The sequence below is a fragment of the Aptenodytes forsteri genome, unplaced genomic scaffold (assembly GCF_000699145.1).
Source record: "Aptenodytes forsteri isolate BGI_AS27 unplaced genomic scaffold, ASM69914v1 Scaffold238, whole genome shotgun sequence".
In the NCBI taxonomy this organism is placed as follows: domain Eukaryota; kingdom Metazoa; phylum Chordata; class Aves; order Sphenisciformes; family Spheniscidae; genus Aptenodytes; species Aptenodytes forsteri.
The window spans coordinates 288,395-313,756 of NW_008794584.1; the positions used below are offsets into that span (position 1 = coordinate 288,395).

The 25,362-nt window shown below is 46.4% G+C and overlaps 1 protein-coding gene across 2 annotated transcripts; it reads left to right on the forward strand.

The window, feature by feature from the left end:
- Positions 1-2,838: 2,838 nt before the first annotated feature.
- On the forward strand, positions 2,839-21,693 carry SLC22A7 (solute carrier family 22 member 7). 2 transcript variants are annotated; one of them, XM_009272605.1, is made up of 10 exons: positions 2,839-3,297; positions 5,173-5,276; positions 9,919-10,073; positions 11,287-11,455; positions 14,552-14,669; positions 18,783-18,892; positions 18,980-19,194; positions 19,694-19,802; positions 21,237-21,443; positions 21,630-21,693. In XM_009272605.1, exons 1-10 carry the CDS (start codon positions 2,920-2,922, stop codon positions 21,691-21,693), a joined length of 1,629 nt encoding a protein of 542 aa, XP_009270880.1. In that variant the 5' UTR covers positions 2,839-2,919. The 2 variants fall into 2 exon arrangements, with proteins under 2 accessions (XP_009270880.1, XP_019325838.1); XM_019470293.1 differs by lacking the exon at positions 21,630-21,693 and having other exon boundaries at positions 21,237-21,447.
- Positions 21,694-25,362: the final 3,669 nt, after the last annotated feature.

The window sequence follows — 25,362 nt, forward strand, 5'->3', positions numbered from 1 at the left end:
CTGATGTACATTTTAAGCAAATGCAGTATGAACAGCAGAGCCCCAGGAGTTGCAGAGCAATGACCTGTAACCTCATTTCTGATGGGGAGGCTGGAGCTGCTCTGCAGTTTAAATATGCAACAGCACATCAATGAGAGTTTCTGTTCCTTGCTCTTAGAAGACCAGTGGTGAAAAAAAACAATTTGTCCTTTAGTTCAACTTCAGCTTAAACTGCAACCCTGGAGGCACAGCATTGTCAGATGTCCCTGCTTCACTCTTGTATGCTTCCTTCATGCTCATCCCAGGATGAGCACTGAAATGGTTCGTAGCAAAGACTGGGGCAGCGCATTAGTTAAACATGGGTGACCAGGAATGCTGCTGAAAAGAGCAAAGATCTCCTAAGGCCACAGCATGGCATCCTTTGCCTTGTAAGCATGAGCCCATGGTGTTATCCTGCTCAGTGTGCTTTGCGCCCTTGCAGCATTTAGTAGCTGGGCGACACTCCGTCTGGGCATTCAGCCACAGCAGGAGGCCCTATGAAAAGCTTTTTCGGACCTCCTCATCTCAACCTGCTGCTCTACAGCCCTTTCTCGCTAGCCCTCTGCTGCAGGGAGTGGGGCAGGCAGTCACCGGCTGAGGCAGTGCAGACAGGCAGCTCTCGGCAGCACCTGGCAGCAGGCAGGACTTGCACTTTATCTGTGCTCAGCCCCTTGATGTGCTTGCATCCCAACACCAAACATCACCGCTCTCTAGGTGGATGGCCAAACTACAGCTGCTTTAAAGCAGAGCATGTCCCAGGACAACAGCTTGGAGAAAGGTTTGGGATGATACATCAGCATCCACAAACGCTCAAGATTGCAGGGTTGGTGGAGGAGGGAGGACGCAGACGGCGAGGAGAGAGGTACAGAGTGTGAAGATACAGCAGGAGATAACCTATAGCAAGCTGTCAGTAACTGTGCTACTTCATGTGCACCCTGCAAAGGGGTTGTAGCCTTTGAACGGGCAACGGGGTGCTGCCCCTGCTTGCTGCATGATGCATTGCTCCCTGAACCTGTCAGGATGCGACCATCTGGGATGCATTATGCCCAGGGGCTGCCCCATGGGTCCAGCCTGTCCAGAGCACCCGCTGCGAGAGAAGCATGCCCATGTCTTGTACCCAGACATGGCGAGGGTGTTAAGGGACTTGCAGGAAAGGGTCCTGCAGGCTCTCCAGACGGAGTCAGGGTAGAGCCCCTTCTCCCACTGCTTCCAGTTTAACTGCCCTAATCTCACCCCTTTTTCTAAGCTTAGTCAGTTGTGGGGCAGGGAGTTGTGTCTATCTTGTCTTGAAGTGCCAGTCATCCTCCAGCCAGGTCTCTGCCAGCCATGGAAGAGGTTGTACACCTCTTGGCAATTTTGGCAGGCCTGTGGTACCTGGAGATGCTACTTCTGCTGCATTTTTTTGTTCCTGGTTCATGGGCTAGGGACTCTTCTTTGAACCGTGTTGGTTGAGTGAACCAAGCTGTGCCAGCTCTGATGCCCCATCTCCCTAGTTGCTGCATTTTCCAGGCACTGTTTCTATAACTCTTCCAAAAATTCAGCAATTTTTCTGCTCCCTGCCACCCTGGGGTCAAAGCTTTTGCCCAGCAGCTGTGTGATATACAACTGTGTGTTACACACCTTTGATGACCAGCCACCTTTCAGCCTCTCAGATGCACCGTCCATTCTTGTTCTTCAGTGGCTCCGGCTGAATAAAGAGCTCATTTTCTTGGTTAAGAGCATAAGAAGAGTGGAAATTCACATTAAAGACCCACCTCTTCCAGGAAACCGCTCCCTGAAGCAGGCAGTGGAAGAACCATGGTGCAAGGCCCGTGCAGTGGTGGCAGCAGCACCTGTGGCCCTGTCAGGGGCTGCCCACTCACTCCTTTGGCTGTCGCATCGGTCCCCCAGAGCACACCAGCATGTAGCTGTGACCTTGCGGGAGTATGTCATGGCCCCTCTCACGCCAGGTGCAGCCTCTCTACGTGCCGGCACTGCAGCTCTCATCACTTCCTTGCATGTGTCCTGGAAAAGCACTTTCCCAGGTGGAAAAAGGGACTTTGTGGGGAAACATTTTCACTTTTTCCATCCTTTGGAGGACACTGGTGAGCAGGTGGCCCTCACCTGTAGCGCACCCTTTCTCCCCAGAGTGCTCACCTCCCTGTTTGCATCCATGCAGAGACTTGACTCTTCTCTTCTCTTCTCTTCTCTTCTCTCTTCTCTTCTCTTCTCTTCTCTTCTCTTCTCTTCTCTTCTTCTCTTCTCTTCTCTTTTCTCTTCTCTTCTCTTCTCTTCTCTTTTCTCTTCTCTACTCTTCTCTTCTCTTCTCGGCAGCCTCTCACCCTCTCCATACTCCCTGCTCCCAGGTCATGACTTGACACAAGCCATACTAAAAAACACTTAGCTGATGCACAGCAACCAAGCTGTCGTGCCCCTGGGCATGCCTACACAGTGGGTCACCCCCTCTCTCCTGGGGGCCTGTTTTGTTATCCAGCTGGGCTGGCTGGTGATCAGCTCACACTAGACAGAGTTTCTTGCAGTGCCTGAGATGCTGCACGGTACCCACACACTAGAAACGACAGTGCTTTCACAACACTCTTGCCCCAGCCTCCTTTCCTAATGTGGCTCTCCCTCTCAAATACCTCAACAGGAGAAAAGGACTCTAAAAAGAGAAGACACCTTGTGCTGGGTCCACTTGAAATAGATCTGTTGAGTGCACACAGGATAATTTTTTTGGCTCTACCCCAAATGGAGAGTTTCACTGTGACTTTTGCAACCTTTCAGCAAGGTCTCAAAGTCCAGTGAAGTGGCTGTATGAAAAGCCATGGGAAGTTGAGCTCCAAGGACAGAGGCAGCTTTTCAAGCTCATGTTGCTGCTCCTTGGTACGTAGCTGCTCTGAATGAGCAAACTCCATAGAAAAGATGAAATTTGAGGATCTCTTGCTGGAAATTGGTGGCTTTGGCAGATTCCAGATTTTGATTTTGTTTATCCTCTGCCTCCCAAGAATCAACCTCCCCATGCATTTCCTGCTGCACAATTTTCTTGCTGCTACGCCCTCTCATCACTGTGCAATTCCACACCAAGAGGCATTTGTGAATCTCACCATGGAAGAAGTTCTGCTCATCAGCATCCCCCGGGAGCCCGATGGCACTTTCAGGTCCTGTGAGATGTTCTCGCAGCCTCAGTTTCACCTGCTGCTCAATTCCTCTCTGCAACCAGAAAACAACTCCATCATCCAGCACTGCCAGCACGGATGGGTCTATGACCACTCACAGTTCACCTCCACCATCTCCACCCAGGTAACGCCTGGCCTGTGATCTAGCCAAAAATGAAATTAGCTCAGTGTTTTGAGGAGCAGATGGAGAAGTGTTCGCTGGGTGCACAGAGTCAGAGGGGAATCTTTGCATTTTAACCAGTGGAAATGACTTGTTTAGAGAAGATTTCCTGGGATGAGGAAGCTCTCTGAAGCTCAGAGTTAGAAGCCACCATTTTTTATTATTATTACAAGCATCTTGCTTAGATTGATATTTAGAAGCCAACATTTCTTGTTATACGCATCTTAATTTCTGCAGGTGATTGAGAGATTGGAGGGGCAGGAGGAAGACACGCATATAGGATTTTCTCTGCTTGGGCCACATGGCATTTGCACAGGATTACACCCCATCAGGATTTCATTTGAGCCCATGACTTGCTTTCTTGATTTTCCAAACACTTTGTAACTTCTATTCCCTTGGCCACCCCTCCTCACTGCCCTCCGGCTTCCCCCTCTTCTCCCCAGGATCACGCTGCCTCTCTTCTCTTACCACCAGTGTCTCCTGCTTCAAGCCAAATGTGCTTTCCAAGGGCCTCCCGCTGAGATGCAGCATGCTGGCCAGCCATAACCTTGAGCCTGCCCAAGGTCCCTGCCCATCAAACATTAACCACTTGCCTTCTGAAATGCTTTGCTAAGGCTAACAGTGATACCTCTGCGTGTTAATGCTTTACCTTGCTTGAAAGGTGGCCCAAAGCACAGGAGGTCTTAGAGAAGGGGACAACTTGGTCAGACAAAAGGGGCATGGTTGGGTTTGAAACTATAGCAGCTGACTGTGTCAGTGAGAACAGGGCCAAGTTTTAACCTAGAGCTGGTGCCTCCTCCCCCCCATCCAACCACCTCTGGTTTTGGCAGGCACAGAGGTGAGGGTCAGATGTGCACCAGGTCTGTACCTGATTTCTGCACTGCTTCAGGGAGAAAGGTGCAAAGCACCCTCTGGGGAGAAGGCAGGGGAGGTGCTCTGCAGCACGGATGCTGAGCATGGAGCCTCATGATGCTGCACCCACGGTGCAGTGGCCTCGGGACATGTCCAAGGGGCCAGGGCTTTCTCTGGAGTCTTTTGCTCTTGCAGCAAGAAAGGTTGCTCAAGGTCTGGCTGGCCTTGTCAGAGAGGCTGCAAGGCTGGGTTGATGATTAAATTAAGTTTTGCCGAGTTTGCACACACAGAAAATTAACTCTGCAGCTTGCGCCTAGCTTTCTGTAATGATTAGCAACATCTGCACCTCCAAGAAACTAAAATGATGCTCATTAACTTAATTAGGAAGAATGTCTAGACCAACTTCTCAGTAACAAATCAGTAAGTTAGCATCAGGAGCAAGTATTTGGTCTGGCACCCCCTCTGCCATCCTTCGTCCCTGGCACAGACAACTTCAAAGGAAATTGGTCAGGGCAACAGTAACTGGATATCAACACGACATTCCCTAAAGAAGGTTGAGGCACGCCTTAAGCTCACTGCAGTGCGGCACCCTGCAAATGCCCATCTCACCAGGGCAATCCCAGGAGCGTGGCAGAAGGAGCTAGGGGAGACATGCACCCTGAGAGCAGCTATCACAGGGGTCAGGAGAGGAAAAAGAGGATCTTTCCATGATGAGTGGTACCCAGGAAAGCTTTCTGATGCCCAACAAGTGTCCACAGAGAGGCTGTCACAGTGGGGATAGATAACTGGGAGGCCTCTGAGTTTTGTAAGATGCAGCTTTACATTTTTCAGGACTCCGGCACTGTCCTATGTGCAGTTTAGTGCAGGATTCTACCCCTCAATGAGATTCGGCTGATATAAATTGCAAGACACGATGGCTGACCACTGGAAGGAAGGGGTGTGAAAAGGCAACTGGGCACTAAGTGTCATTTTGGCCTTGTGTTTCAGTGGGACCTCGTGTGCGAGCAGCGTGGACTGAACCAGGCGACTGCAACCTTCTTCTTCATTGGCGTTACGATGGGGGCTGTGGTATTCGGATACCTTTCAGACAGGTTTGACCCCTTTCAGGCTGTTCCTCCAAGGCTTCAATTTCATGACGAGAACTTCACAAACCTGTGACCTGCAAAAGGCAATCAGAGGGACAGAGAAAGGAGAAAACACAATCGTAAAGGGAGAATCCAGCCTCTCACATGAAAATTGGACTAAAGTCATACAGGAAAGCAATGCAAGGGCTAAATGTTCCATGGATCAGCCAGTTATCAGCCCACCAGAGAAGCAGCTCTGGCCGTGGTTAGGAGTAAGATGCACTGCGGCAATGACCACAACACTGTGGTCAGCATTGCTGCAGGAACAGTAAAAACTAAAAAAATCCACTGTCTGTAAGAGCAATTTCAGAAAAGACAACTGCCTAAAAAAAGAGAAAGCTGGCTAAACCAAAACCAAAACAAGAGGCTAAAAGAGTTAACTCCGTGCAAGTTATACGAAGATTGGTTAAAGACACCTAAGTGAGGGGCTCAGAGCAAATGCATGCCATATAGCTGAAAAAAAAAGAGTTTCCAGAAAGCAAAAACTGACTCCATCGTTACTAGAGAAGCAGGGTAAAGGAGGTTATTAGAAGCAGGGAGGCATTCCTCAAGGAAGAGCTGAGGCAATGAGGAAAACAGGAACGAATCTGCTCTCTCTGGTTAAATGTTAGAATGTGATAATGTAAACCTGAAAAAAATCTGAGTAATAACCTAGAAAGGGCATCAATTAAGAAATTAAATATTTTTGCAAACAGCAGAACCAGGAATCCTACCAGAAAATACATACTGCAGGCATGCAATCAGGATGTGCTATTCACTGTACGCTGTTCATTATTTAATGTCTGAGTTTCCTGCGCAGGAAACCGCTTCCTGATTTCCTTCCTCTGGGAGCAAACAAGCATTAGTGTACGGCAGGCTACAAAATCACTGCATAGCAGAGGGGAACCAGCTTCACAGTATGGAGCACCCAGAGACTTAGTGCTGAAGATGGGAATTTTTACATCCATATCATTGCATATGAGTATATCAGTATACTTTTACAAGGACCCAAGACACCTGGTTGATCTTCGAACTGTGTGTCTTGGCTTTGTATCTAAAACAGCTTTATAGCACAGTGGGAGGGAAAGAAATTCAGAATCGTGAAAAGGAGCAGGACAAAATAAGGCAGAAGAGAAGGTCTCTGCTAGAGCAAAATGAAAAATAATTTGTTTTTCAAATGGATTGTGAGGGGGAAGAGCCAGTAGAAGATCAAGGCATAAAAGGAGCATCTGGAAATAAAAAGGCTGTAGTATGAGACATAAATGAGTTTGTGCTCACAGTGGGAGAACGTGTAGGGGCAGGTGTTGGAGCTGCAGCTTTGAAATAAGCTGATAGAAGAAGGCGTAGAGAAATACACCAGGTGAATGCCAGTAAACTGCCAGGAGCAGGGAGTGGTCATCCTAGAGCCCTACAGGACCTTTGGGATGAAAAGGCTGGAACGCTGTTGGCATTGTGTGACCTCCACAGCAGAGGGCTGGGAAGGTATCATGTATCAAATCAGTTTTAAACTGGTTTCCAAAAAAGATCTCGGGAACTACGTTCCAGGCAGCCTGACATCTATCTGTACCAGGCAAATTAGTAGAAACTGTTCTGAAAGATTGAGTCAGTGGCCACATGGGTGGATATGACATACTAGTGAAGAATCAGCGGGGGTTTTGCAAAAGATTCATGCCTTACAAACATACTGGATTTCTTTGAATGTGCTAACAGGCATGTGAACAGGGGAGATAGATGCCATCTACACGGATTTCAAGAAGTTTCCTTACCAAAGGCTCCTAAAGAAACTGAGCTGCCCTAGGATAAGAAGGAAGGTCTCTGCATGACTAAATAATTGACTAAAAGCCAGGAAGGAGAGGGGAGATTAAGTGTTCAGTTGTGACAATGGAGGGAGACCTGTGGGGACCTGTGCTTGGATTTGTGTGCCTTTCAGCACATTTATAAATTACCTGGAAAAGGAGCGAGTGGAGAGGTGATGCTGAGTGACCAGGCTGGTAGAGATGAGATCTGAGTGTGGAGAACTGCAGAAGGAGATTAAAGAGCTCTGTGACTGGATGGGAGTATCAGAAGACAAAATTTCAGGGTAGATCAATCTAAAATAAAGAGAAACAACTCTAACTTCTCATTTAAAATTGAGGCCTCTGAGCTGACCATAGCTGCTCAGGAGCAAGACTTTGGGGTTATTACAGACAGCTCGAGGCAAACATCCACTCAGCAATGAGTAGTGGCTGGGGAAGCAAATGGAAATTAAGAATCATTAGGAAAGGAATATAAAATTAAAGAGAGTATCACTATGCAGTAACACGTAAATGCATAGTGGCCCCACATCTTGAATACTGTGTGCAGTTTTGATTTCCCTTCACCCTCCTTCCCCATCTCAAAAGGATACAGAAGAAATGGAGAAAATTCAGAGAAGCTAACAAAAAAGACCAAGTTACAGCTTGACTTCCAATTAGCCAGACCAGGACCCTTCAGTTTGCTAAAGTGGCAGCTAACGAGGGTTTGACAGCCAGCTGTGCCCTCCTGAGCAGCCTGGAGCAGAGCTGGCTGTGCACTGCCCACCTCAGCTACCTGGCCACAGGGCCCGCAGGTCACATCAGAAAAGGCTTGAAGCCCATGTAATGGCAGCGGGGGCAGTGCATCCAGTAAATTTGCAGTAAATTTGGCAGATCTGTTAAACCTCAGGCGTCATGCCCCCCATCTCCCCTAAGACCCCTTAAAAGCTGACGTCCCATTAGCAACCTTCCTTTTCTCTAACAGAGAAGAGGTCCCACTTCTTTGTGCTAACAGTAATGCAGAGATCTCATCTGAGTGCTCCAGGGTGACAACCATCTGGTCCTGGCATTTTGCTACAGTTCAGGTTCGTTTTGTTCTAAGCCTCTACAGACATTTGGATTTGAGAACATCCCTACTGACAAATTTTACCCTGGTAAACCCTCCAACAACCTTCACTGTGAACATATATAAGCAAAAAAAAAAAAAAAAAAAGCTTCTGTTATTGTCTGCTCTTTTCCAAACACTCCTTTTGTACCTTGTCCTTGTACTGAATTGGCTGTACGATGCTTTGGCAGACTTCCAGATTGGGATATTTATGAAAATGGCTTTTTTAAAAATTTTTATGCTTGTGCAGTTTGCTCTTTTTATTATATTTTCTACATTTAATCTTTCAGAGGCTGTGCTTTCCTAACTCTCCCTTTGAAGACAATTTTAACAGCATTATTTCTAGCAGCCTCCCTGTAGCCTGCAGTTCAATCCTGCCAGCTCACCTCTGGTTTCCCTAGCAGGTGGCATGCATTTGCTGAGAGTCTAGTAATGGGTCCATAAATAGCTGCCTTGCGGCCTGCAGGGAATCTGATGGGTTTATATCCTTCTCACTGTATTTTCAAGAAAAATCTTCATTTAAAAAATGTATCTTCTTTCTTAGGCAGTTACCCTATTGGGAAACCGGATCCAGCTCTGGTGTGTTTCTGACCCAGCAGACACGAAGTCATTACAATGACTTTTGGAAGCTGGCTCTGCTTAAATTTCAAAGCAGATCCAGCAAACTGCCTGGGTCCAAGCAACAAGTTGTTTTTTCTCCAGTAGATTCATTAACTAGCTGCTGCATGAAGTCATTTATGATCATTTTTAGGAACGTTATTGTGGCATTATGTCCCGGCATATCACTTTTTGCTCTGGAGCAATTGTCCTTGCCACCATCCTTCTCAGGTGGCCACTAAGAGAGCCCTAATGCCAGAATCAGACCAGGATTGCAGTCCCTATAGACTGAACATTACCTGTTGACAGGGTTAATTTACTAGTCCAGTTTGAACCTAAGCTTTCATCACATGCAGTGCTGATGTTCATCAGAAGACTGATGCTTTGTGCCCCATTTTGATTTTTAGATTTTCATAGGTTGTGTAGAAATACATCCACACATATTTCTCTGTGTGTGTGTGTGTGTGTATACATGTGCATTTGTGTGTATTTGATTTTCTGTATTTCTCCACACTCTCCACACAGGACTCTGCACCGGGGTAAGATGGTCCTACAACTTCCAAAACCCTTGGGGAATGACCTCCTAGCAGATTTCTCACAGACCCCTTAGGACATCAGAGCTATTTGCACATGTGGGCTGACAATTTGATTCCTCTTATTTTCCTTTGGGATCCTTGTTTTTCTTCCAAGGATCGGGGTGAAAGTGTCACGGCTCTCTCTCCTCCTCGAGAGCGGTGGCAGTGGCTGGTCCTGAGTGATCCACGGGAGGAGGACATGCTGAGCCAGGCATGGGGACAGCCATTGGAGGGAGCAGGGTGAGCCAGCAGCATGGGATTTCAAGCTGACATCACTGCTTTTGATGATGGTGTTGAAAAGGGGAGCCCGATATATTGTTTTGATCAGTGCTGCTCTTTCCATTGGAGAGCCTCATGCTCGATGCTCACGGGGGCAGGCTGGCCCTCTGAATGGTATTGCACCACTGTGGCACCGGTTATATCCAGAGCTGTTTCCTTCTCTCTGGCGCGTTGCATCTTGTGCTCTTTGCAGAGTGTGAAATATTTTAATTTTCCTTCTCAAGCCTCTGGTTTGCCCCATTTCAAACCCTACTCCTGGGACAGGTTTCCAGCCACTGTAACCCAGCCTGTATTCGTGGCAGGTTCGGACGGAAAGCCATGCTCCTGCTGTCGCTTGTGTGCTCTGTCATATTTGGGATGCTGAGCGCTGCCTCCGTCTCCTACAGCATGCTGGCCATCATGCGGACCCTCACTGGGGTGGCCCTGAGCGGCGTCTCCCTTATTGTATTGCCTTTGGGTAGGTATGTGGCAGCTTGTGGGTGTCTGGTTGTACAGGGGGACTTCTGACAGGCAGTGGGTAGGTAGGGACTTGTCTACCAGACAGGGCAGAGCTAGTAGGAACAGGAGTTTGGAAATAGTTATGTGTGCAATTTCACTACAGGCAGCCAAAAGTACATCCCTCTTGGGAGGACCCAAGAATTACAATTTTCTGTTAGTCTAATTAACGCTTTAACAGTCTACTCAAAATGTAACAACCACTAATTAGTACTTCTGCTGCAACATTAACACTTGCAATCCATGCTACCCAATTCCTGTTAAGGATCATCAGTAGTACAATAAAAGCCATAGACCAAAGTATCTGCCCCTTTCCTCTGATACTGAGTTCTCACCCTTCAAACACACTGTTAAGACAATTTATCAGCGTTGCCATGTCCTCAGCAGGAGGAGGAGGAGTGTGTCATTCGCAGGGTGTTTCTACCTCCCCAGTCTTGAGGTTGCTCGCAGTTTTCATAAGTTCCCAATCTGTATTTTTAGAAAGAGTGGGGCAAAAGAACCACAAAAAAAAAATCATACAGAACTAGGCAAAACTGAAGCCGAAGAATTCAGGTAATTATATAATAAAAACAAGCTCCAAACTTCAGGGTACTCAGCAGAGCACTGGATGATTTTGTAGATACAGTTGGGACATACTAGGCAAGACTCATTGTACCCAAGAGCAAGTTACAGGTGCAGCAAAAATTTCCAGGATTTTTGCAGATACAGCCAAAATCAAGCTAAAATGGCCTCAATACTGGAAAAGTCCACACAAGACCTGACAAATCCCAAGGTCTGCTATGTTTTTTTATTGTTATAAAGGTTGATGCCTGCAAGGCAAAGTAGAGCTTGGGAGGGACATTTCTGATTGTTAGCAGTTGTAGCAGGATGACCATTTGAATGCAATTGAATGGGATGAAAAAAAAAGGATCACCTAAGGTGTTTTTAGCACTGTTTCTTACTATATGTCCAGTATTTCTTCTTTTAAGGCTTTATTTTAGTTGCTTACATCTTTGCAAGAGGTTAAGCATTGTGGATGAACGTTTGAAATGTGCCAGATGTTGGCCAAACAGTGGAACTCTCCTGGAGAAGAAGACCAGGGACATTACCTCACTTTGCCCTTGTTAAAGAGCCCTGCAGACCCCTTCCTGGAGAAGTCCTGTGTGTTCCAGCTGAACGCTGCCTTCCTCTTGCAGGGATGGAGTGGGTGGACATACAGCACCGCACCTTCTCCGGGATCCTGACTAGCATCTTCTGGAGCATCGGGAACATGCTGCTGGCCATGGTAGCGTACTTGGTGCGGGAATGGCACTGGCTATTAGTAGCCGTAACAGGACCTTGTCTTCTGAGCGTTGTCTGCCTGTGGTGAGTGCAGCGACCTGGAGCCGGATGGCTAGTGGGGCTGGGAGTGGGCTGTGATTTGCCTCCTCTGCTCTGTAAGCGCGGCAAATGTTGCAACACTGATCCTAGACTGGCTCCAGCAATCCAAAGAGGAGCAGGACTCATCTGTGTCCTGCACTCGGATTGCCCAGGCATGGCAGCTCTTGAAAACTGAGTGGCCTGGGTTTCATCTCTCCCCACCTCCGACAAGGCCAGGAGCCAAGGTCGCACCACGGCTTTGGGGACAAAGAGGAGGCAGGACTGGGGCTGAGGCCAGACATTTGGGGGACAAGTTGCAGCGCAAAGGAGCAGGATTTGGTGCTGCAAGCACTGTCAGACGTGGCTCAGAGCAAGCAAAGAGATGCCAATAAAGGGAGGCAGGGCCAGACCAGATCCCTGGCTTTAATCCCTGGTAGACTCAGGATAAATAATTTATCCATCCTCTGTCCCCACCTCATTGAGGAGGATACCTCTGGTACCAATTTTTCCATATGAGCCAATGACATCTGCAGGCTAGGTCAGGTTCATTTATCTCTGCACTTCCCATGGCCTTTCTCAGCTGTGTAACCATCCTGATGGGTCAAATACATCTGCCTCTGTGGGCTATTTCCCTCCTGTAGCCTTATTTAAGAAATACCTGACATCTCTTAAGCCTTAAAATGAAAGATGGTTCATTTAATCAAAGAAACTCATTTTCCTTCTTTTTTTCATGTAGTAAAACAGACCAGAATACAGGGTTGATTCACTGATACTGTGACTGTAATGTGAAGTGTATTGGATCAACCTATTCGATGATCCAAAACAGTCCTTTGAATAAGCAGCTCCATTTCCTGGCTGGACAAAAGTCCTGTGTTGAAATAAGCAAGCAGGCATTCCCACAACTGCCCCACTGAAAACATGCAGAAATGGGTGTCTGGGTCTCCTCCACCTTAGGGTGGTTGTTTAGTTCCTCTTGGACATTGGTGTGGTGCTGGACCACACTGCAGAAATCACAGACGTGTCTCTCAGGGGTGACGGGGAGCTCTAGCTGGAAACCACACAGAATAAGCTCTGATTGTTAGACACATGGGCCCCAAAATTATATGCATAATCGCTGAGCAGAAAGTGATATCCAAATGCTAAAGTGCCTTTCAGCTGCCATCAAAGAGGCTTCTAGAGACTATGGTTTGCTTGCTTACTATGTCTGTCCATCAGCATGAAGCAGTAGATTAAATAGCTGCACAGACTGAGCAGAAAAATCTCAAATAATACTTATGAAAAATGGGGTATAAACTGATGCTGTTGTTAATCAATGGCTCAGAAAAGATGTACTGTTTTGCTGGTGATAAGGGTTTTCTGGCAAAGAGTAACATCTGATATTTCGCTGATCAAGTCCAGCACAACTGCAATATGTGTTCTGCTGACTTTTTTAGTTTGAGTTGTCTTGCTCTTTCTCTAGGACAACCAGCCATAAAAAATTGAGTCCTGGGAAGTGCTGAAATTCAGATACATTTGGACCCACCCTTTCCATGATAGCTGATTTTTTTTCTCTTATGTTAATGCCTTTTATGGAGATTAGTTCTCCAACAAATTATACTGTAGTCCGATCAAAATTCAAGCAACCAAGAGGTCAGTGATTGTTGGATAATTAAAAGTCCCTGAAGTATGGAATCAAAATCTAATTTAGCACACTCTGTAGATATTGTTGACACAATGTCAGAACTCAGTTGAGACATTAGACAACCAAAAGACATAATATTATACTCTGGAGATGGTGGCAGTGAGTGCAAAATGCCATCTTTCACTCTTTATATTTCCCAAGGTGCACTGGGTTACAAGCTTATAGGAAGGAATTGAAAACTTTCCAGAAGACCAGTTCTGCAAATGTTTTTGCTCTACACATCCTTTTCAGCTACTGCTTGAATAGTGACAGCAGTTGCTCATTAGGTTTTTTGTAACCTGATTTAGGGCACATTAATCACCAACAGCTTACAGGGAACTGGTCTCGGACCGCTTCAGTGGGAGACTCCAAAGAGAGGTTTTTGACAACTGTGTGACCTCAGTAGACCTCATAGCCACATCCTTCTTCAGGGTTGTAAGTCTTCCCACTGACTGCACAGGATGCTCAGCTGAAAGTCTCCATGCGAACAGCAGATTCTGTTTTCTGCTTCTCTCAGGGGACACATTTGAGCAGCAGGAGGTAGGTGTTGGCTGCTCTAGCAGAATGTAGCCACTGTGGGGTATTTCCAATGTCTTCTGGACCCTGTCTGCTATGCAGACCCACAAAACACCATGTACCCTCTAGGCCAGATGGGCTGCACTGTGGCCTGGGAAGCTCTGGGCCAAACAGGGCCATGTAGCCATGAATTGCAACCAGATGCAAGATCAGAGAGAAGTCCAAGAAGAGGGAGTTGCAGATGCTAGTTTATGACAAGTGCTGGATCTTTTGCTGGAACAGACAGAAAAATAAGAGTCACAGGACTCCTACCCTACACAGGTCTGCTAAGCAGACTTCTCAGAGTTTCTAATTAGCTCTACAGCAGTACAGTATCCCTTGTCGCTCAATGACTAGCTTGGATACTTCACTGGGGGCCACAGCCACAATGATTTAGACCCCAGTTGACTGTCTTGTGCAGAAGGCTTTGATTATTGCGAAAAACAAATAATTTTAGCAATTAACAGAGTAAGTATAGAGCCCACTAAATCCTTTCTACATAGTAATTTTTTACACCCTACAATTTCAAAGTTTAAAGAGTCCCAAAAAGCATGAGTCTGTAAATATAAACTCTCTGGGGCCAATTTTAATTGATGAGAGTTTGAAACTTCAACCAGCTCAGAAAATTCAAGCTTTGATCAAAGATCACATGATAAAAATTTTGGCTAGACATACTTCAATTAGCAGACTGTACTCCCTTAAGAGTAGAACAGCATGTATGTATAACAAGGGTGTCCCATTACTCTTATCCTCATGCACCACAGTTGCTATTTTTAGCTGATGTTGAAGTCCCATTGAGAAGACCCCGTCTCTGTGGCCAGGGCCATGTGTGTGGGGTGGAAAACATGGAGCACCAACAGGAACACTGTCTTCTCTCCTCGCACCAGGTGGGTCCCAGAGTCTGCCCGGTGGCTCATAGCCAATGGCAAAGTGAAACAAGCTCACAGGCATCTGCTTAGATGTGCAAGAATGAATGGAAGGAAAGACTTTGCTGTCTCACCAGAGGTGAGAAACTGAAGATCCAGACACACATTCTTCCTCTCCCATTTTCTCTCTCTCTGTTTTACTTCTATTTGATAGCTGAAGCAATGCTCAGCCTGCAGTGTGATTTGTGAGGCACTGTGGTCCACAGGGTGCCGTGCTCCGTTTTACTCTAGAAAGCAGCTACATCCACTCCTAAAGATAAAGCAGCAGCTCAGCTCCCATAAGGCCAGAAACCCCCTTCATTAGGTGGAGTGTCTTTCCATTCATTATTGCCATGACAAGAAGCCTCAATGCACTGGACACTGGACTAAATACGCAGCGAGAGAGAAGCACAGCCTGAAAAAGTAAGGCAGAGGCATCACTCCCGTAACAGAGAGGAGAGCATGCAGGTGCATGAGCAATTTGTGCAGCTTAGTGTTTGCCTTGGTTGCCGTAGTGTTTGCCAAGTGTTGGTAGAGTGCTAGCAGAAAGCAGACACACATTAATAGCATGTAGACAGCATATTTTCTCTCATACTGCGCTTGAGATACTGCATGTAGTGTTATCCAAAAATGTAAAGGCTAGTCCACCTCAGGCTGCGTTAAGTGTACATGGGAAACCGGGAGATTGTCAGCCATAGTGCCCCAGTGGTGAATGTGGGTGTAAAGAACATTTGGCATAATCAACTTTTTCCCCTGGCTAAAGCTCTGCTCTCAAGTCAATCATGGCTCTGCCAGCAGTTTTAAAGGAATGTGGCATGGGTGAGACATCGGGCAAAGTAGGCATGTACTCACTGGTTTGAATCCATTTTTGCTTGACCCCAGAGGTGTAAAGGATAGAGTGAAGAAGCTCAGCTAGATGACTGAACAAATAAAAGGGAAAGAGAACCCTAAAAAATAGCCACCTCTTTTCAACTCCAAAGCTCAAGCTATGAGGCTGATCTGGAGATCTTCACCTTGTGTTCAGTTCTATCTTAAAAATTTATTTTTGCATTCAGACTCACAAATGTTGAGACCTTGGTCCATGACGCTTACTTAAGGACATGCTGGTGGCTCCAGGGGATGTTGATAAGTGCAAGTGATGTCTCAGCTCTAGGGAGGACTCAAGGGCCAGGCAGAAGCTGGTTTCTCCCTTTGGGGAGACACCAGAGCACAGTCAGTGCTCACAACAACCCTTCACAGCCAGGCTTGGATGGCTGCAGGTCTGTAACCTCTGACTAATTTGGTCCACATGGTTTGTCTCGACCTTCTCAAGAGCAACAAAGCTTAGCTGTGAAATCCAGTGGGTACGGAAGTTTGTGGTTCATTAAACATCAATCTTTCCTTTAAAGTCCATTGGTTTTCCTCTTACCAAAAGAGGAAGATGGGAAATCCCTGGCACCAGCACAGGAGGCTTGTGCTTTGCTGTCATGGTCCAGCTGCATCTCTGCACCCAGTGCTCCTGCAACCATGCCACTGTCTTATCCTGGCCAGCGTGACATTTTTTAAAAGCACTTTCTTAGTATCTGTTGAAAAGGTGATTAGCCCTTTTGATTTACAACAGAAACATGTTGTTTAATCATGTGAGAAATTACGAATTTACTGGTTGTGGCAGACAGGAGTTGAGTGTGACCCTTCCTTGCCTTTAATCAAGCCAGTAGCTCTGACTAAATATGTAAAAATAACAAGTTATAGCCTCTTTCATTCAGCCTTGGCTGATGACTCTGTATTTCAGAGTGCAGTGTTTCACCAGGAAGGGCATGGGCTTGCACCCTCATACCATTCTTAGCATTAGGAAATGTAGCTGGGGCTTCCCCACCATCACAGCCTTGTACCAAGTCACACCATACTGTGACCACTGGACCACGATCAAGAAAAGCTTGCAGCTGTGACACCTTGCTGGATTCATGAGGTTTATAGGGACGTGCTTGTTTTCTCTTGTCCATATCCAAACATGCAGGCAACACAGAACTGCCCGATTCTAGTTTGCTTAATTGACTTGACTGTGCATCAGTGTGTTTTGATGGCTTATTAAGGTAACAACTGATTTTCCTTAGTTCAGAAGACTGAACTTTGAAAGACGTATAATCTCTGGATAATTGCCAGCATGTTAGTGACGTACTCTCAGGTTTAATAGCATTGTCTTATAGAACTAAGGAATTTCCCAGTGTGAAATTCTTTCTTCAGTATGAAAAGCTTTATCACTCATCCAAAAACTGCAAAGAATAGTAAGCAATTAGAAATAAAATCTTAGCTCTTCCCTAGTGAAACATGCTGTTACTTACAGCTATCCTCTTCCCTTTCCTAACGCTTTCTTTCATTTTGTGCAATTCTTTTAACCAGAGAGCTCTTTGGGCTGGCATTTCTCCTTTATTAGATATTTCTGCAAGTCCCCAGCCCTCATAACTGTTCAGCACCATCTCAATTGTAGGTGATGCTGTAGGCCTGCAGATTCCCTCACCCTCCTCCCTCCCCAGTCATCACTGAATTATGTGCATTTTAAGTTTCTTGGGGTTCTCGCTGTTCTGGCTCTCCCAGTTGTCCTTCCACATGCCAAGAAATCTGGCTAGCAGTACATACTGGAAGATGTTTTCCATGTTAATGTCTTACGTTACCCATTTTAATAGCAAATCATGCAACTTAAAGAGAGGACAGACTGCCATCAGGGTAACTTGAAGCTAATATTGAAATTCTCAGCATTGCAGAAGTAGTCTGTTATCAGTGCTATGATTCATCCTATGCATTTGGATGAAAAGACTTATTATTTGTCTGTGAAAAAGGTTAAAAAAAAAAAGGTAAAAGTTTAAAAAAATAACTTACTTGCCATACTGCAGTATTAACAAAAGTTACCAGATCCAGAGATGGGTGTACGGAAATAAAAGAAAAACATGGGTTCAACAAACCACTAGATAGTGTGGGAAAGGATCATCAAGGTGCTAAACAGACAGACACCCTGTCTGGTTCAGAAAGTCCCTGAAGGGCTGGAGGTGGTGACATTTCTAGGGGAATATCTCTACATGCTTGCCCAGCTCTTCTGTAGGTTCCACTGCAGGACGCTGTTGGAGACAAGGCACTGGAGAAGATGATCCTCTGGTCCAAGATGCTGGAGGCCCTCTTCATCCATCTAAGTTGTAGGTTCCCTATGCGGCTCTGTGGCTGGGATTAAGTATTTGTGCAAAAGCTTTAGCCGAGGCTTTGCTTTCTCTGAAGAGGATATTGATTTGAGAATACATGTAACTAGTTAACCAGACTCTCTCCTCAAGGTTTCCTGTGATTCATAACCTAATCAGTTTTAACTGTCCTACCCTGCATCTGCTGATGATTTTTGGACATGGTGAAGCAAGGCTGTCCTGAGAGGAATTAATCTCTCCCAACATTAGGTGTCCACATCATCACTGTCTGCAGTCTCCTGTACAGTCTGCAGTCTAATGAATAGCCGATGGAGGCTAGCACACGATTCTTCTGACCAAATGCGGTTGTTTGCTCTAGGATAAAATGACTCCATCACTTCCACTGGAGATCTCCATTAACTACACAGTGAGCCTATGGCAACTAGCTTAGGTATAGCTGCATTGCAGACCTGTAGTTGTGTGAATCTCTCGCATCTCAGCCAGGGAGTAGAACTTACCAACTCTCCTGGTACTTACCGTCAATCAATCGCTAAAAGACTTTGTGAATAAGCACTCTCTTCTTCCTTATGGGCAGGGCTCACTTCTCAGTGCCTGACTTTTTTATATATTCCATATTTATAAACAGATGTATAAATAATCACACTTTATATAAATGCATTAATGAGAATAAAGCATGCAGCTCACTGTTTGTTCCTGTCTGAGACCTGACACAACAGCAGGCAACAACATGGGGAACACTGACTTTGCTAACACCAAGGTCTGCCATTTTTCTGCAACCCTTTCTGCCACATGGGGTATTTAGGTAAGAGGGAAGAAGGGGCCATGGAAAGAAAAAGAAGTCTAAAATGGTAGGCAATCTATAAAGTTGTAGGAAGACGTGCCTCTGACAACGTATGCCCAGAGAATTGTCCTGCAATGGCAACGTATGGAAAATCCAAGGCGGAGCTGGAGCTGGGAAGGGCGAAGGCCCCAGCCTGTCTAGGGTTTCGTGTCTGGATCCTAAAAGTACAGCAGCTGAGCTATTTCCTTCTTTCCACCTCTCCCAGGCCCTTAGAAGGATGGCAACAGACAAAAAGCCAGGAGGGAGCTACTCCTACATCAGCTTGTTCAGGACACCAGTCCTGCGGAAGATCTCTCTCTGTTCTGGGGCTGTATGGTAAGCAGTGCCACTTCACACAGGGGATTTGTCCTGCAGTTCGCCGGCTGGATTTCCCTAATCCCCTTCTCCACACACTCCTTGCAGGTTTGGTGTTGCCTTCTCTTATTATGGCATGAGCATGAACCTAACTGGCTTTGGGCTCAACATGTATCTCTCCCAGTTCGTCTTTGGGGTCATTGAGATTCCAGCCAAGATGATCATGTATGTGGTGATGAATCGAGCTGGACGACGGCAGAGTCAGGCGTGGGCACTCATCCTGACTGGACTATGCATCGGAGCCAACGTCATCATTCCCAAGCGTGAGACGCTCCTCTGCTATATGCAGTACTTGCTAAAGGGGAGGTTTGCATTCTGTACAGTGCTAGAGAAGGAGAACCATAGATCTTGTCCACAGGCAATTCTGTATAGAGATGTCCTCCACCTAAAGGGCATGTGTGGGACAAGGTTGCTAATGTGGGCTAGCCCTAATATGTGGTGGCAACAGATGGTCTCCAGTCACTGTGAAGCGGCTAGTAAGGGTCCAGTGATGGCAAGGTGAAGTGCCTATCTTTATTATAGACATTGTCCAATGGGAAATATCAGGACCTATCCTTGCATCAGTTCAGCTCCCACTCGGGCTAATACTTACCAAACTTACTGATCCAGACTTTGGAGACAGCAGCTCCAGGGCTACAAAGCTCCCTGTTTTGTCTGTAGGAGCATTGAATCTTCTTCCTTCTTGTACCTGAGGCCACAAGAACCTTCTTCCTAGAGGCTGCTCTTTGAACATTGTCATAAATGTCTTTTCTTTCCTCCTAGCCTTCACCTCCTTGCGCTCTGTAGTAGCCATTATGGGCAAAGGTTTCTCAGAAGCTGCATTCACTGCTGTCTTCTTGTACACCTCTGAGCTCTACCCAACCGTACTGAGGTAAGACATGCCACTCTCCTGCATGCACAACCAGAGCCTCGGTGGGATGTCACCCTCAGGTCTTCGACATCAGCAAAGCAGGACGTGCTGTTGGCTAGACTGCAGGACTGATGCCTTGCCTCTAGAAGTAGCAGGTTCTAGCAATTACACATACTCACAAGAAAGGGGCAGAAAGCTACCCTTTTTTACCTGGGTTACGTGTGGTTAGGTTATGTTGATAGGGAGATGTATCGAAAGGTGAGGAGTATTCTGTGTGGGAAGATTTTTGAACTCCATAAGGCATCTGTGCTTAGTAAAGTCTTAGTTCCCTGTGATAATCTGCCAATAACTGTTAAAAGACCCCAAAAATAATCAATTGAAATACCAAGTTTTATAAGGGACACGTACTACTACATGTTTGACAGTCTTCTGGACATCAGATGATATTAAAGCAGGGACTTTCAGGAGGAAAAAGAGAGGTTATTTGAAATATCTGGGTAATGGTGACATAAAACCAGATTTAGCATCAGCATAGTTTGGGATATAGCTGAGACTGGTGGAGGGAATCACCTCACTGATTTCTTTGTGAAAGTCTCAAAAAGCCCTAACGGATCACAGCAGGCCTTGTGGCTTACTTCACCCCTGTCCCTCCCTGCCCAGAGTACCCTTCTCTGCCATTTAGTCCTTTAACTTTCACTGGTCTGTTGCATGTGGGGAATGATGCATATTTAAACCGAAGTGGGCACACCAATCTGCTACTTTTCTTCTCAGATTGGTTTGTATTTTTACATGCTCAAAGACATTGACAGATAAAGACAAAAACATTGGTTCCTTCTGCAGTACTTACTCTGCATATGCACAAGTAGGTCCTGGCATCCTTGTTGTCAGTGTGAAATGCCACCCATCCCCTGAAAATTAGTAACTGGAATAGGTCCCAGGTCTTATTTTTGGCCTCCTCTCCAAGCCCTCCTGGGCTTATATCTACAGCAGGACCAAAGGTGCTCACAGGTATCTCCAGTGCATGCCACCTGCCTAGAAGTACCTGGGAGAAGGAGGGACTTAGGTTTGCTCTCAGCAGATTGGAAGATTTACTAGGGGATGGGTAGAAAATGCACTTGGGGTTTTAGACATTTTAAGTGGAAACAACTTTAGAGCAGATATTTTTAGTGTGGAACTGCAGCTTCTTTCTCATAATAGACATAAATCTATTTCTCACAGCAGTTACGGTTGCTCTCTGGGAAATATTACCATTGTAGGGAGATATGAAGAAAGAAAAAAAACAACCTAGAAAAAACCTGGCAGAGGAAAAACCTGGGGGGAAAAAAGCCTCAGCACTTATAGAAAAATAGGGGGAAGGGGAAGAGGGTCTGCACTTTTTCCCAAGGTCTGATATGAAAGAAGTACCCATCTCTTTCTCATGGTGGTCTGCACCACCACGGTGCCCTACCTTTCCAGGCAGAATGGGATGGGGTACACCTCCTTCGTGGCACGCCTCGGCGGGGCTTTGGCCCCACTTGTGTTTCTGCTGGATGAGGTGTGGAGGTCTCTGCCCGAGGTGACGTACTGTGGTGTAGCAGTGTGCTGCGGCTCGGTGGCCTTCCTGCTCCCGGAGACGCTCAACGCGCACCTGCCTGAGGGTATCGAGGATGTCGAGAAGGCACAGTGAGTCAGCTCCATCCTGCCCTGCACACAGAGTCTGCTGAGAGAGGCGGGGGACGTCCCTCTCTGCCGCCTGTAATTCCCCATCTGTGGGTGGCAGCGGATGAAGGGACAGCCCGGTGGGGATCGGGACTGTCAGGCTCCCTGCTCTTCTGTCCATCAGCCCAAACGTGCCTTCTTTTCTTCCAGAGTGAAAGGGCCGCCACAAATCAGTGCTCCCGAGGGCATGCCGCTACAGTCTCTGCTGAAGTGAGGTAGTCCGTGGGACTGCAAAACTGAGCCGTGCTCTGACCTGTCAATAAAAGAGCCTTCACTGTCCTCCTAGTCTCTCTCTGCAGGGATGTGCAGCTGAGGACATTGGAGAAAGGAGGCGGATCACGAAACCAGCTGGAGGGAGCTAAGCCCACTGTGGAGTTAGCGTGGCCAGGAGCAAGAATACAGAGGTCTAACAGCGTGTGGAAATAAAGGCACCCTGTGCTAAGCTCTTCAAGTCTTTGGCCTTGTGGGACTAGCAGCACCTTTCAGATCACTGCACAGCCTTCCAGAAACTACAATCCATTGGTTTACAGACCACAAGAAACACAATGCAGCAATAAAAAATACTGAGTGTGAATCATACAAAACCAAATAATCTCAAATAAATCTAACTGTATGGTGGATAAACCATAAACTGTAGCTACAAATATTTCTTGAATTTGGAAATGGTCTGGACATTTTTCACACTGAGGCTCAAAGCCAGCAAAAGGCACATGCAGGACTCTCACTGAGAGTGGGACAACTGCAAGCCTTTGTCCCACATACACAAAGAAAAAAAGCTTTTGCAGATTATTTAAATCTAGTGTGTATGCGATGAGTATCCTTTAAGCTAAAAAAAACCAAAAATACCTCACTACAGGAACTTTTGCATGGAATATTGAATAATTCATTATTGGACTTCATTCTGCTTACTGGTCTAACACATTGATCTTAAACTTACATGGAATGCCTTTGCCTCTTGCACTTACTTCTGCAAACAGAGATGAGCCACCAAATTATCTATAAATTTAGAACCCTGATAAACAGCACTTTCCTAAATTGGGAAGAGGGAATGGCCTCAGCATCTGAGTCCGAGGCGCACCATGATTCCCTGGGCTGTGAGGTGTTTTAAGCTAAGGTACGCACAGCCCTACGAGGACAACACAAACTGAGGATGCATCTGAAAGCGGGTGGAGAGGCCCATCCAATCCCAGGTCAAAGAGCGCCTCCTAGTAGAAATAAGGTGCCTGGCAAAATTTTATACATCACCTTTCTGCTTTAAGGCAACAAAAGGAAAGCAAACTCCTCAGAACCGCCCTAAGGCTGAGACAATTTTGCGTATTATTTCTGTCCTAGGGATTGGGTCAGATAACCTGCCAAATCCCTGGGAAAAGAGCATCTCCCCGTGCACCGCCTTGGGTTCATCAGTGGCAGACCAGAGCTAATAATCAGCTAGCAGCAACACGCTAACATGAATAATAGAGCATAATATACCTTCAAAAGTGCCATGTGCAGAGCACTTGTTTGGGCAGTTTTTCAGGGCATTCCCCTACCTACAGCAAACACCTGGTGGAGGTACCCCAAGGTGCTTGTGCCACGAGGTAGCATGCAAACTGTGCCAAAGAGTAGAAATCAGTAGAAATTTCTGGGTTTGGACAAGCCTGGTATCTCTCACTAGTTCACATTTAGTAACTGCAGGAGTTTTCACATCTTCTCTATATGCCTGCGAGTATAATAAATTATGTTTGTAATGCTGTCACCAGTTTCTGACCTGGGAGCAGTACAGCCTCACCTTATTTTGGCCATCCTGCTAGCTGCCATCGGAGAGCTGGAAAGGACGTTTTTCCTTTGCTGACAGAGGAGCCTGAGCAGGCTAACGCTGCAGCACTTTCTTCTGAGCCATCCAGGACTGGGGGCAAGACAAGCTGTGAAATTCACTTTGTCACAACCTGGCAAGTGCCAGTCCAGGAACACTTTCAATAAAGAAGGTAAAATTTCGCTCCAGAGCAGGAAAACGGTGAGATTTAATATCCTGATTTCTTCCCCACATCTTTAGTCTTGTCAAAAGGACAACAGATGGGGTCCCAAATTAATGGGGTTGAGGGTTGACAGTTCCCATTCCCACTCTGCCCACGCAGGAGCGTACCCACAGGCTTTCCTCACAGACCAAGCTGTGCACTAAAAAATTACAGTGGCTCACTTCTACGTGGCGGGGCTGAGACAATATTGCTTTAAAACCCTTTTCTTTTTCTTGGGGAGGTATTTTAAGCTTTGATCATTCCTGTTTTATATTCAGGAAAAAACTTCTAGCTTCAAAAAGACTAAATTCAGTATCCCAAGTTTCATCCCAGTAACAAACAGAATACACAATAGCGTCCCATTTTAACAACCTCCACTTTGGCATTCTGTCAAAGTTGATAAAAAATAACCTGACAGTTCTTTTTCATTTGAATGTTGTTATCATCCATTTGGCCTATAGTTAAGTGTTCTGTATTTTCCTTAGACTATTAACAAAATTGGTGTTTTATTATACCAGATTAGACAAACACTAATTGTTGTCCCTGTCCACAATTCTTTCAAGGTGAAAAGCATTTCATTAAAAATGTTTTGGAAAAGCATTTCATTAAAAACATTTCGAACAATTTAGCAGGAGAAAATTAGATAGCAGCCATTTTTTAAATTAAATTTTTCTGTCCATGAATCACATAACACCTTGTGCTGCCAAAGAAGAAAAGGCAGCAACATCAGCGTGAGGTCGTGACCAATCTACCACACATCTGAGTTTCCTTCAGCAAAATGTTCTTGATTTGTTAGAAATACATCATGATTTATAGCAACCAACATGAGTATGCAATGCTGATGTCATTCCTCGTACAGTGTCTGTAGGAAAAACAGGACATTAACCAACCCAAGAACTCACACTTTTCATTATTGATAGGTTTGTTAAGACAAACCTGATTTTGGGGGGGAAATCTGATTTCCAGGTTCTGAATTTGTGAGATAAGATGCCTTTGGTCTGTTGCAGACTTGTTTAGGAGGAGGACAGAAGTGATGATTACAAACAAAAAGACTTTTTCACAAACAGAAAAAACAAACTAGGTAACAATGCATGAGAAGATAAGAATGCATCTTTAGGAAAACTAAAAGATATCAAGAAAAATGTGGTTTGAAGTGTCAAATAGCTTAAGAAGAGGAGAAGGTCTGTTGGCTCTCCAGTCCCAGTGTCGCGTGGTTCAGAGCATGCATCACCCCGGGACACGGACAACCGAGGTCTGAGGGTGCAGAGCAGAGGAATCAACCTGGCCCTTTCCTCACTTGCTGCCCTCCTTCGGCAGTTTATCACGCTGGTTTATCAACATCCTTCTTGAACTGGACGCAGTACCTAGATGCAGTCTGACAAGCACTGTGCTGGGGGGAACAGCTCCTTCCCTCCACCTCCCAACTGTGCCTGTTCGCAGAGCCCTCACTGCCACGAGGGCCCAGGGCTGTGCCCGCCAGGCCCCCAGGGCCTTCCTTGCAGAGCCTCTCCAGCTCCAGCCTCTGTCATTGCTGACTTTCCCCTTCATCCTGAATTTCATGGGGTTCCTGTTGTCTCCAGCCTGTCTGGGTCCCACTGCATGGCTGCCCGCCCTCCGCGCGCGGGCTGACCTCCCCGGGCCTCAGAGGCCCGTACCCGCGGTGTGGCGACAGCAGCCTGTGTGGGTGTGCGAGGCAGCGTGCGGCCCCTCGCCAGGGCCAGGCCAGACCAGGCATTGGTCAGGGCCTGCGCCTCCGGTGGCGAGACCTAGACCGGAGCCCCACCAGCCCCGCGAGGCCGTGGGGCCCAGAGGGCAACCAACGCCTGCCCGCGGCCTGTAGCAGCAGCAGGAGCGGGGCTGCAGCCTCGGGGCATCTCTGCCTGGGCGTT

Excerpts from the sequence above, each read along its gene's own strand:
- SLC22A7 (XM_009272605.1), top strand. The coding sequence starts at position 2,920 with ATGAAATTTGAGGATCTCTTGCTGGAAATTGGTGGCTTTGGCAGATTC. Across the intron at positions 5,277-9,918 it reads TTCGGATACCTTTCAGACAG|GTTCGGACGGAAAGCCATGC; the intron begins GTTTGACCCCTT and ends TATTCGTGGCAG. Across the intron at positions 14,670-18,782 it reads ACTTTGCTGTCTCACCAGAG|GCCCTTAGAAGGATGGCAAC; the intron begins GTGAGAAACTGA and ends CACCTCTCCCAG.